The sequence below is a fragment of the Delphinapterus leucas genome, chromosome 3 (genome assembly GCF_059928025.1).
Source record: "Delphinapterus leucas isolate spDelLeu-1000000601 "Yukka" chromosome 3, BTC_Dleu_Yukka2, whole genome shotgun sequence".
Taxonomy (NCBI): Eukaryota; Metazoa; Chordata; class Mammalia; order Artiodactyla; family Monodontidae; genus Delphinapterus; species Delphinapterus leucas.
The window spans coordinates 52,520,043-52,534,104 of NC_143131.1; the positions used below are offsets into that span (position 1 = coordinate 52,520,043).

A 14,062-nucleotide genomic window follows, 5' to 3' on the forward strand; every position below is an offset into this window, starting at 1 on the left:
AAGCCATAGTAATTTTTTAAAAGTATGGTGTTAGCACAGAAATATACACATAGAACAATGGAATAGAGAGCCCAGAATCAAATCCTAGCATATACAGTAGACTAATATTCAACAAGGGAGCCAAGAACACCCAGTGGGAAAAGGTGCTGGGAAAACTGGAGAAACACATGCAGAATAATGAATTTGGACCACTGTCTCATACCACTCACAAATATTAACTCAAAATGAATCAAACACTTAAACGTAAGATCTGATACCATAAAAACTAGAATAAAACATAAGAAGTTCCTCAACATTGGTCTAGGTAATGATTTCTGATATGATGCCAAAAGCACAGACAGCAAAAGCAAACATCAACAGATGAAACAACATCAAACTTAAAAGCTTCTGCACGGCAAAAGAACAATTAACAAAATTAGATAACCTACAGAATGGGAGAAAAATTTTGCAAGCCAATTTTGCAAGGGGTTAAAATCCAAACTATATAAAGAACTCGTACAACTTAATAACAAAAAGATAAACAATCCAATTAAAAACTGCATGGAACTAAATAGACATTTTTCCAAAGAGGACATCAGAATAGCCAACAGGCACATGAAAAGATGCTTAACATCACTAATCATCATGGAAATGCAAATTGAAACTATGAGATATCACTTCATACCTGTTATATAGAATGACTATCCTCAAGAAGACAGAAGACAACAGATGCTTGTGAGGATATGATGAAAAGAGAACTTTTATACACTGTTGGTGGAAATGTAGATTTGTCCAACCACTATGGAAAACAATATGAAGGTTCCTCAAAACATTAAAAATCTCCCATATGATCCAGCAATTCCACTTCTGGGTATATACCTAAAGGAAATGAAAACAGGATTTTGAAGATATATATGTACACCCATTTTTATTGCAGCATTATTCACAATAGTCAAGATATGGAAACCTAAATGTCCATCAATGGATGAATGGATAAAAAAGATGTGGTGTATATATACAATGGAATTATATTCAGCCATGAAGAAAGGAAGATATCCTTCCATTTGTGACAACATGGATGGACCTTGAGGAAACTATGCCAACTGAGATAAGTCAGACAGAAAAAGACCAAATACTGTATAATTTGACTTATATGTGGACTCTAAAAAAGAAAAACTCATAAAAAACAGAGTAAAATGATGGTTACCAAGGGGTAGCGGGGATGTGGAGGAATAAGATTGAAGTTGTTTAAGGGTCCAAACTTGCAACAAGTAGTAAATAAGCCATAGAGATCTAATGCACAGCATAATTAATATAGACAACAATATTGTACTACAATCATCAAACTTGCTGAGAGACTAAAAATTATCTCAAACACTGAAAAAAGGGATAATTATGCAATGTGATAGATGTACTAAGTATTGCTGCAGTGGCAATCATATTAAAATGTATCAAATTGATACCTTAAATTTATATGATGTCATATGTCAAATATATCCATTTAAAAAACTGGAGAAAAAAATAAAATACATCAAGATGAATGAAAAATAAACAACATACCAAAACTTACGAGATATAGCAAAAGCAGTGCTCAGAGGAAAATTTATAGCTATAAATGCCTATATTGAAAGAGAAAAAAATCCTCAAACCAATAACATAATTTTATACCTTGAGGAACTAGAAAAAGAGGAGCAATCTAAACCTAAAACTAGCAGAAGTAAGGAAATAATAAAGATTAGAATGGCAGTAAATGAAATACAGAATAGAAAAACAATGGAGAAAAATCAACAAAACCAAAAGTTGGTTCTGTTAAAATATCAAAAGAGTTGGCAACCCTTTAGCTAGACTGACAAAGAAAAAAGAAGATGCAAATAAATGACTCAGAAATAAAAGTAGAGGCTTCACTACCAACCTTACAGAAAAAAAAAAAAAGTATACGAGAATACTATGAGCAATTTTATGACAACAAATTAGATAACCTAGATAGAATGGACAAATTTCTAGGAGCACGAATTATCTAAACTTCTTAAGAATAAATAGAAAATCTCAACACACTTGTAACAAATAAAGAACTTGAATCAGTAATCAAAAACTTCCCAAAAAGGCAGGGACCAAATGACATCACTGGTGAATTCTACCAAAATTTAAAGAAGTAACCCCAGTATTTGTTAAACTCTTGCAAGAAATTGAAGAGAAGGGAATACTTCCTAACTCATTCTATGAGGCCAGCATTGCCCCAATATTAAAGCCATATAAAGACATCACAAAAAAAGATTACAGACCAATGTCCCTTATAAATGTAGATGCAAAATCCTCCAAAAATTACTAGGAAACTGAGTGTACAGTATGACCAAGTGGTATTTATTCCAAGTATGCTAGGGCGGTCTAACATAAGAAAATCAATATTTTGATTAATATACCATATATTATATACCATATTATACCATATTAATAGAATGCATAAAGGCATTTGACAAAATCAAGCACCGTTTTTACAAAAAATTCAGAATACTAGGAATAGAAAGGAACTTCCTCAACATGACAATGGGCATTTATAAAAAAAACTCACAGGTAACATCAAACTCAGTGTGAAAGACTGAAAACTTTCCCCCTAAGATTAAGAACAAGACAAGGATGCCTGCTTTAACCACTGCTGTTCAACACTGTTCTAGAAATTCTAGCCAGAACAGTTAGATAAGAACAAGAAATAAAAGGAATCCAAATTGGAAAGGTAGAAGTAAACTTACATATAGAAAATCCCAAAGAATCTAAAAGAAAGCTACTAGAACTAATAAAATATCCAGCAAAGTTTCAGGTTACAGCATCAACACACAGCACTCAGTTGTGTTCACCAACAGAGAACAATCTGAAAATGATATTAAGAAAGCAGTTTCATTTACAACAGCATCTAAAAGAATAAATAACTAGGAAAAAATTTAACCAAGGATGGTTACTTGTATACTGAGAACTATAAAACATAACTGAAAGAAATTAAAGAAGATCTAAATAAATGGAAAGATATCCTGTGTCCATGGATTAGAAGACTTAATATTGTTAACATATCAGTACTAGCTACAGCTATCAGTAGATTCAATGCAATACCTATCAAAATTACTATAGCCCATTTTTGTAGAAATGGAAAACCTGGTCCTTAATATCAAGGGGCCCTGAGTAAACAAAAAATATCTTGAGAAAGAAGCACAATGTTGTAGACTCACACTTTCTATTTCAAAACTTAATACAGGAATCAAAACAGTATGATACTAGCAAAAGGATATGGAATAGTAACTCTAGAATAAACCCATATGTCTATGGCCACTTGATTTTTGGAAAGGGTGCTAAGGCCATTCAATGGGGCAAAGAATAGTCTCTTCAACAGATAATGCTAGGACAACTGGATTTCCACATGCACAAGAATAAAATTGGACCCCCTACATCATACTTTGTACAAAAATTAACTCAGAATGGATCAGTGGCCTCAGTATAAAACAAAACTCTTAAAAGAAAATATAGGGGTAAATCTTCGTGACCAAACAGATTCTTAGCTATGACACCAAAAGCATAAGCAAATAAATAAATTGAACTTCATCAAAATTAAAAACTTTGTGCATCAAAAGGAAATTATCAAGAAGGTAAAAATACAACCCACATAATGGGAGAAAATGTTTGCAAATTATATCTGATAATGGTTTAATACCCAGAATATATAAAGAACTCAAGAAGGCAAACAACCCAGTTAAAAAATGGGCAATGGACTTCAATAGACATTCTTCCAAAGAATATATACAAATAGCCAATAAACACATGAAAAGATACACAACATCATTAGTTATTAGGAGAATTAATGCAAATCAAAACCACAATGAGATTCACACCTACTATAATGACTATAATTTTTAAAAAAACAAAATAAATGTTGGCAAGGATGTGGAGAAATTGGAACCCTTGTGCATTGCTAGCAGGGATGCAAAATGATATATTGCACTGGAAAAAAAAAAAGTCTGGAGTTTTCTCAAAATGCTAAACATAGAATCACCATTGTGACATAACAATTCTCTTGTGTATATACCTAAAGGAATTGAAAACGAGGACTTAAACAGATACTTGTATGCCAGTGTTCAATGCAGCATTATTCACTATAGCCAACAGATGGAAACAACCCAATTATCTAGGAACAAATTAATGAATTTTAAAAATATGGTATATACATACAATGGAATATTATTCAGCCATAAAAACGAATGAAGTTTTGATACATCTTGCAGTATCAGTGAACCTTGAAAACATTATGTTAAGTGAAATAAGCCAAACAAAAAAGGATGAATACTGCATGATCCCACTTCTATGAGATATCTTAGAACAGGCAAATTCATAGAGACAGAAAGTAGGTTAGAGGTTGCCAGGAGCAAAGGAGAGCTGGGAATTGGGGTATTATTGCTTAATGTCTACAGAGTATCTCTTTGTGGTAATGAAAAATTTTTTGGAAATAAATAGTGGCAGTGGTTGCTTAACTTTGTGAATGTAATTAATGCCACTGAACTGTGTAGTAAAAATGCCAAATTTCATGTTATTTGTGTTCTATCACAATAAAAAAATACTTTAAAAAAAAAAACACATGGTTCTGGGACTTCCCTGGTGGTACAGTGGTTAAGACTCTGTGCTCCCAATGCAGGGGGCCCAGGTTCTATCCCTGGTCAAGGAATTAGATCCCACATGCATGCCGCAACTAAGAGTTCATATGCCTCAACTAAGGAGCTGGCAAGCCACAACTAAGGAGTCCACCTGCTGCAACTAAGGAGCCCACGAGCTGCAACTAAGGAGCCCACCTGCCACAACTAAGACGCGGCGCAACCAAATAAATAAAATAATTTAAAAAAACAACACACACACATGGTTCTCACTTCTTACCTGGTTACAGAAACAAAACATTTAAGAATTATATAATTTAGCCCAATAACTTTAAAAAGGATATTGAAATGTCAGTAGGTGTTATAGAATATGTTGCAACCTGCAACATATTTTAGTTTATTCAATGTAAAAAGTTAATTTTGTAGGATTAATAAATATATTTGACCCTGCAATCCTAAAGATATAGAAGATAAAGATAAAATTTTAAATCCATTTTGCATTAACTTTTCATGTCTATTAAAAGAATAACTCTATACCTGCTTGTGACTAAAAATATCACTCCACCTCTACTAAGGCTTATTTATATCAATCAAATTTTGACACAGCAGAATTCTTATGTAACATGAAGAATATAGAGCAATAAAACACCATGCTTTAACCTTTTGTCTGTCCCATCACACACGAAGAATAGGACATATCCCCTTTTTATACTGATTTCAGGGCTCTCTGAGTTAACCTCTAAAGTTTTTTTTCATAAGAACTACAAAATGTACCTCAAATATATTCATAATAATATTCAATATATTCTGAAAATATAGTTGAGAAGCTTGATTTGGGACATTTTCAAAAATATGCCAATATATTCATTCTGCTCTCTGAAGTCTATCCTTATATTCATACATTCATCCATCCATTCAATAAACACACTTAGTACCCACTATAAGCACTGTGCAAGTTGCTAAAATTACAAAAATGAATGAGATAATTGTTGACAGTCTTTCTGTCTCTGAAAGAATCTTCAAAATATAGAGCCTACTTTATGGTCTTTGATGGTGAATATAAATTTGAACCATATTCTGGGGAGAAAAGGTCATGCCTTGTTTTCTAGAATATGAGAGAAATCCTTATGAGGTAAAATTGTTTTTACAAAATAGAATTTATGAAGAGGCAGAAGTACCTGTATGAGATTCTGGAATGCTGGTTCTTCTTTATATTCTTCCTAAATATGATAGTGACTTGGAGATTTTCTTCACAGTTCTTTCTCACTCTTTGATGTCACACAATGAATTTCTCCAAGAGCTTTATCTTCTTTTTTTTTTTTCAAGTGGGGAAACAAGTCAGTTTCAACTTTTGTGATTATCATCCTTTTCTTTAATAGTTTTAAAAGTCACTTCATTATTTTCAGTCAGAATTAGTTTTTCCCTTAACTTCTAGGTGTTCTGCTCCACATCATCCTAAGCTTTAGGACCGAGGATGACAGAGCAGCCTCTATCTGGTACACTGCTGGTTGTGGAGGAGGAAAAGAGACAGCTGCAGCATGTCAAACTGATAAATGCTCTACCCAGAAGCAACACACAGCATTTTCTTTGGACAGTCGTTTTCGTTTGTCAAGTCTGGTGGCTATGCCTAAGGGGCAGGGAAGTGCAAACAAACCAGGTACCCAGGAGAACAGAATATTTGTGTAAAGCCCTAAATGTACCACAGCCATGAAAATTTTAGTCCAATTTGTTTAAAAACTTGAATAGAACGGATAATCCTATATAAAAATTACCAAAAAGGACTCAAGAATAACTAGAAAACATTAATATACCAACAACTATTAAAGAAATTGATTGGTGTTTAAAAACCTACACCCACACCTGAAACGACTACAGGCCCAAGTGGTTTTATAGGTTAGATTTAGTCAAGCCATCAAGAATTCTAGTTTTATGCAAACCATTTCAGAGAATAAAAAGAGAGCACAAGATTGCCAATGTCAGAACAAAGGCAGTCAGTGCCTCTTGCTTGCAAGATATGCAGACACACAGAGATCCATAGAGAATTGTCACCTAACTGCCAACATGTTTTATGAAGACAATAAAATCATGATATACAAACCAGGCAAAAAATCGCATAAAACAGAAAATTATAGACCAATCTTCCTTACAAACATAGGCATAAAAATGCCACATAAAATATATAAAGTTGAATTCATCAATGTGTAAAAAACGATTATCATGAACACACAGAATTTATCCTGGGTATGCAGGAATGATAAAACATTGGAAAATCTATCACTTTAATTCATCACTTTAACAGATTTTTTAAAAATTATTCAACATTTAAAAAAATCTACTATTTGAATTCATCACATTAACAGATTAAAGAAGAAAACCATATGAACATCTTGATATAGAGAAACTATTTTGACTTGACCAAATAATAAGTATGTTTAATATTGGCACAAGAATCCAAATCTTCTGATTCCTTGAGGAGTATGATTTTCACTGCACTACACTTTTTTTCCTAATAGTTTATGGCAGAAAAAGAGTATGTGTCTTTATTGTGTCCTTTACTTTAAAATAGCATAATTAAAATCTACTAGTAATATTGGCTATTCTTTAAACCATGTGTTGATTACAAACTAATTATTATCAGGTTATCACTAATAATAAATTGTGCTTAAGTCTGTGAAAAAGTGAATTCCTGGTACAGAAGCTTCTCACTCCGTTAACTCCAATCCAAATCACTTTTTGGAATGAAGTGGTTGTATATATAAAAATATATACATTGACTTATTACAATGGTTTTAAGTGTACTGTCTCCTAGGCCATGCACTTTAAATGGGGGCAAAACCTGGTTCTTGGGGCACCAAAAAAATCTTAGATATTACAGTCGTTTGAGGCCCTCAAGAGCTCAACCCTACCTGAACAAATTTTATTCCTTATTTTTAATTTCTCTCATTAAGGAGAAATTTGGTTTAATTTGATTTACTGATTAGAATATTTAATTTGAGATATATTTAAATTTAACATTTTTTTTCTCCTTACAGGAGTGATAATGAAAAAAAAAAAGACTGAGAAACTATTCTAGACTATGAGTTTCTTAAGACAGGAACCATGTCTTAAAATATCTTTAAATCCTTAGCCTCTAAGAGATAGTACAAATACTCTTCCTAAATTTTTAATCAATTCCATATTTTCAGTATCTGATGTTCTGACAGTCTATTTAAAGTTAACTGCTTTAGAGAAATCAACTCATACTTGAAGGAAACAGTTTCTCAGTATTTGTTTGAACAAACAATGGTAAGCATATTGATTTATTCAGAAAAGGTAGACATAATATGAAGAACAAGAACTGACAAGAAAAGCAGCTTCTTCCTCATATTCGAAGTAGCAGTAACGATAGTAATAAAAATATAAGAATCTAACATTTATTGAAACTTTACTATCAGCCAGGAATGTGCTTTATATGTATTAATTCATCTAATCCTTATATTAGCCCAATGAATTAGGTACTTTCATTGCTATCATTTTACAGTGGAATCTCTGTGATCAGTATTCTGGCAATTTTTCTAATTTCATAATCAATATAATATTTACTAAGTAACTGTCAGTGAGGTCATTTTCTTTTAGTCTGATTTTGATTTAGAAATTCCAATCCTCTCATTCAATTTACAGCTTTGGAAATTCCAAAATTATTACAAACACCTATTCACTCCTTCCCCACTTAAAAAAATTTTTTTTAAGAAATTAACCAAGTAATGATCATTATCCACCTTACCTATAAAAACACCATTGCATAAGCCGTCTGGGTCAGCATCACCTTCTGATGTTCAGAGCTAGAAATTTTGTAGTTCGGTGTCTCCCTGCACTGCCTTTTTTTCCCTCATTCCACCAATAAAGGAAATTACCATTAATGAGGACAGTTCCAGAGTGAAAGGGGCACGATTAGTAATTATACCAAGACATAAGAGTAACTGAGACTGTCCTGGGGAAACCAGCATGTATGATCACCATACTCATAATTCTACATCTTTTGTGCCTTGTCTACTCTCAGTTCTACTGTTTTCTACAGCTATGCCATTAATACAGTTATTCTTTGACCCAAACAACTGAAAGTTTTGAATTTGAAGAATCTAAGACTTCTAAATATTCCTTTTGGACAGAAAAATCACATATTTTAAAATACAGTAGTAATGGTAATAATTTCCAGTAACAATGTTACCTGTTTTCCAGCCTATATTTGTGAAAGGTTTTTGAAAAGGTATATAAACTACTTTGGGAACATTTGTGTTTATGTATTAGAATAATTTTTGAATGTGAGAAAAACTCTTCCCACCTCCCCTCTCTCCTACACAGAAAGTCCCCTTTCCTTTTAAGATACTGAGTACAGTTTAGAGAACAGTAGTTAGATAGTCATAAATAGCTGTTAGGATTGAAATCCCCTAAATATGCTCTCCAAAATAGAACGCCTACAGGCTGGTGCGAGACAATCCCTTGGAGTGTGGGAAAATAACATTAAAATTTCTGTTATGATTATTGAAACAGAAGAAAAGTTAAACTTTACTAATACTTAGTGAGGACTGACATTGCCATCCTTACTTACGTGTTATGATGGTATGTAATGTTAGCCGAGGAAAACTAAGTTTGACAATATGAATAGCTGACTTCATTAGTTGGTTAGTTTTGCAGGTGTTGCAATGTTTTGAAGTTTAATATGACCAGTTAAATGGATTTTAGATATTATCTAGTTTTAGCTAAACTACCAGCACAAGGTGCACAGAAACTTAAACAGAATCCTATAAAGAAATCAGATTGATGATAATACTGATAAGGCAAACAAAAAAATAGAAGAGCTGACACATCATTCTAGTATAAGCTTTTTAAAAGTAAGCTATAAAAATTATTTAAAAAAATAAAATATGATAGAAAGTCAGCCAAAAACATTAGAAATTATTAAAAACCTACTTGAAATATGTCTATAAAATTTATTCTAAAATATCACTTAACATTTATCTCATCCTTCTTAATTTCATGTTTTTAATCTACATAAGTAAATGTAATTTACAAATAAACACTGAAAACTATAAAATATCAATGAAAGAAATTGAAGATGATACAACTAAATGAAAAGCTATTCCATGTTCATTGATTAAAAGAATTAATGTAGGGGTAGGGAAGTAGGAGGTACAAACTATTAGGTATAAAATAAGGTACAAGGATATATTGTACAACTTGGAGAATATGGCCAATATCTTTTAATAACTATAAATGGAGTATAAACTTTAAAAACTGTAAATCACTACATTGTACACCTGTAACTTTTATAATTATATAACTGTATGGCAACTATAGTTCAATAAAAAAATAAAATTTAAAAATGAATATTGTTAAGATGTCTGTACTACTCAAAGCAAAATAAATATTCAACACAATTCCTATCAAAATACCAACAGCAGTTTTCACAGAAACAGAAAAAACAATTCTAAAATTGGTATGGAACCACAAAAGATTCCAAATAGAGCAACCTTGAGAAAGAACAGAGTGGGAGGTATCACTTCCTGATTTCAAATTATATTGCAAAGCTATAGTAATCAGAATGGTGTGGTATTGGCATAAAAACAGACTCATAAACCAGTGGAACACCATGGAAAGCCCAGAAGTAAGCCCACACATACACAATCAACTACTTTTCAATAAGGGTGCCAGGAATACACAATGGGGAAAGGATACTCTCTTCAATAAATGGTATTGGGAAAACTGGATTGCCGTATGCAAAAGAGTGAAACTGGACCTCTGTGTTACACCATACATGAAAATCTACTCAAAATAGATTAAAGAGTTAAATGTAAGATTTGAAACCATAAAACTTTACAAGAAAACATACAGGATAAGCTCCTTGACAATGGCCTTGGCAATTTGTTTGGGTGTTTTGTTTTGTTTTGTTTTGGATGTGACCACAAAAGCTCAGGCAATAAAAGGAAAAATAAACAAGTGGACTACATCAAACTAAAAAGCTTCGGCATGGCAAAGGAAACAAATAAAATCAAAAGGCAACCTATGGATATTGAGAAAATATATACGAACCATAAATCTGATAAAAGACACTGGACATTTCCTAATAAAGTAGACAGCAGGTACTGTCACAACAACAAAAAAGATAATTATGTGAGGAGATGGATATATTAATTAGCTTGACTATAGTAATCATTTCACTATATTATATATCAAATCATCCTGCTTTACACCTTAAAGATATACATTTTCTATTTTAAAATAGAAAATAAAACATATGTAAACAATAATTTAGGATTATCCTTGATCAAAGAAATTTTACTTTAACCATACTAATACTCAGGTGAATGCAGGCTTTCTGTCAAAATAAGCAGCCTGATCTAGAGCATAATATTTAACATTACTTTTGTTATTGTTACATAACAAGTTATTAAAATAGATGAACCAGAATCTGCTTCAAGCTTGAGCCTCACGGAGCCTTTACCACCAGAGTTACTAGCAAGTACTAGAATATATCTTTTGTGCTCAGTTTATTGTATTGTCCCCACTCACCAACACTAATAAGCACAGAAATACATTAGTAGGCAGTAGATAACTACAAAGCAAAGGTTAATAATCACGTTATTCATCTTTAAAAATATATAATTTTGAAGGTCTCTAAAAACAAAATTCAGTGTTGGTCAGCCAACAAAAACAGGTTGCCATTGAGTATACCAAACTGTAAATAATTAGCATATAAATATCACAAAATAAAAAGAACAGCATTTTACAATGAGATGTAATATTTCTCAGAAATGTCATATTCATTTAGTCATAAATGGACTATTGCTTACTTTCAATATTTACTTTTTATATAATCTCCTTAAGTAGGTCCATGCTTGGAAACATAAGAATTAAAGCCCAATTTCTTCAAAGGAGTATCATTTTGTCTGTCCAGTTTATTCGATGTTAAAACATAAGACATTTTTCCTATAGAATTTTGCACACATGACTTAGTGAAATTCTCAAGGTATAAGATAGAAGGTTAAGTTGGTGATCAGAATTAACAAACATTAATTGTGAGGGTTGTAAAAATAAAACGAAGTTTTAATTTAGAAAATGCTCTCATGGGAAAATAATTTACATTTGAACCTCACAATTTTTTTTCATTTGCTATTTTTTAATTTTATATTGGAGTAGAGTTGATTAAAATGTTGTGTTACTTTCAGGTGTACAGTAAAGTGATTCAGTTATACATATACATGTATGTATTCTTTTTCTAATTCTTTTCCCATTTAGGTTATTACAGATATTGAGCAGAGTTGCCTGTGCTATACAGCAGGTCCTTGTTGGTTATCTATTTTAAATATAGCAGTGTGTACATGTCAATCCCAAACTCCCAATCTATCCCTTCCCCCTACCTTCCCCCATGGTAACCATAAGTTCCTTCTCTAAGTCTGTGACTTTGTTTCTGTTTTGTAAATAAGTTCTTTTGTATCATTTTTTTTAGATTCAGCATGTAAACAATATCATATGATATTTGTCTTTCTATGTCTGACTTACTTCACTTAGTATGATAATCTCCAAGTCAGCCCATGTTGCTGCAAATGGCAATATTTCATTTTCTTTAATGGCTGAGTAATATTCCATTGTATATATGTACTACATGTTCTTTATCCAGTCATCTGTAAATGGACATTTAGGTTTATTCCATGCCTTGGCTATGGTAATTAGTGCTGCAATGAACATTGGGCTGAATGTATCCTTTTGAACCATGTTTTTCTCTAGATATATGCCCAGGAGTGGGATTGCAAGATATATGGTAGCTCTATTTTTACTTTCTTAAGGAACCTCCATACTGTTCTCCACAGTGTCTCTACCAATTCATTCCCACCAACAGTGCATAGGGTTCCCTTTTCTCCACACCCTCTCCAACATTTATTACTTGTAGACTTTTTGATGATGGCCATTCTGACTTTTATGAGGTGATATCTCACTGTAGTTTTGACTTGAATTTCTCTACTAATTAGTGATGTTGAACATCTTGTACCTCTTGATCATGTGCCTCTTGGCCATCTGTATGTCTTCTTTGGAGAAATGTCTATTTAGGTCTTCTGCCCCTTTTTTGATTAGGTTGTTCTTAAAATTTGTATGGAAACACAAAAGACCTCGAGTAGCCAAAGCAATCTTGAGAAAGAAAAACAGAGCTGGAGGAATCAGGCTTTCTGACTTCAGACTATACTACAAAGTTACAGTCAGCAAAACAGTATGGTAGGGGCTTCCCTGGTGGTGCAGTGGTTAAGAATCCACCTGCCAATGCAGGGGACATGGGTTCGCGCCCTGGCCCAGGAAGATCCTACATGCCACAGAGCAACTAAGCCCATGCACCACAACTAATGAGCCTGCGCTCTAGAGCTCGCATGCCACAACTACTGAGCCCACGTGTCACAACTACTGAAGCCCACGTGCCTAGAGCCCATGCTCCGCAACAAGAGAAGGCACTACAATGAGAAGCCTGCGCACTGCAAGGAAGAGTAGCCCCCACTCGCTGCAACCAGAGAAAGCCTGTGCACAGCAACGAAGACCCAATGCAGCCAAAAATAATAAAAATTAAAAATAAATAAATTTTAAAAACAAAACAAAACAAAAAACCAGTATGGTACTGGCACAAAAAGAGAAATATAGATCAATGGAACAGGATAGAAATCCCAAAAATAAAGCCACACACCTGTGGTCAATTAATCTACGACAAAGGAGGCAAGACCATACAATGGAGAAAAGACAGTCTCTTCAATAAATGGTGCTGGGAAAACTGGACAGCTACATGTAAAAAAAAAAAATGAAATTAGAACATTCTTTAACACCATACACAAAATTAATCCATTTTGATTTTAAGACCTAAATGTAAGACCAGATACTATGAAACTCTTAGAGGAAAACATAGGCAGAACACTCTGACATAAATCGCAGCAATGTCTTTTTCTATCCATCTCCTAGAGTAATGGAAATCAACAAAAATAAACAAATGGGACCTAATTAAACTCAAAAGCTTTTGCCCATCAAAGGAAACCATAAACAAAATGAAAAGACAGCCCACAGAATGAGAGAAAATATTTGCAAATCATGCAACTGACAAGGGATTGATCTCCAAAACTTACCAACAGCTCATGTGGCTCAATATCAAAAAATGAGCCTCACAAATTTTTGAATTAAGTCATCAGATGATATAGATGAGAAATCTGAGACCCAAGGAGATAAATTACCTTGCCCCAAGTAAATGACAGATCAAAAATAGTCTCCTAAAATATTTGCAAATGATATGACCAATAAGGAGTTCATATCCAAAATACATAAAGAACTTACACAACTCAATATCAAAAAAAAAAAAAAAAAAACCGAATTAAGGGCTTCCCTGGTGGCACAGTGGTTGAGAGTCCGCCTGCCGATGCAGGGGACGCGGGTTTGTGCCCCGGTCCGGG

The 14,062-nt window shown here is 33.1% G+C and overlaps 1 protein-coding gene across 7 annotated transcripts in view; it reads left to right on the plus strand.

Moving 5' to 3' along the window:
* Positions 1–14,062, plus strand: part of RNF180 (ring finger protein 180) — a 298,759-nt gene that overhangs the window by 273,137 nt on the left and 11,560 nt on the right. For 5 of the 7 annotated variants that reach the window (XM_089908900.1, XM_089908899.1, XM_089908903.1 and 2 more), the window contains one exon: positions 6,043–8,332. The exons of the other annotated variants lie outside the window; for them this stretch is intronic. In XM_089908900.1, the coding sequence (XP_089765026.1) occupies positions 6,043–6,293 (251 nt within the window). In that variant the 3' untranslated portion in view covers positions 6,294–8,332. Of the gene's footprint in view, positions 1–6,042; positions 8,333–14,062 lie in introns of those variants that run through there. 7 annotated transcript variants of the gene reach the window in all.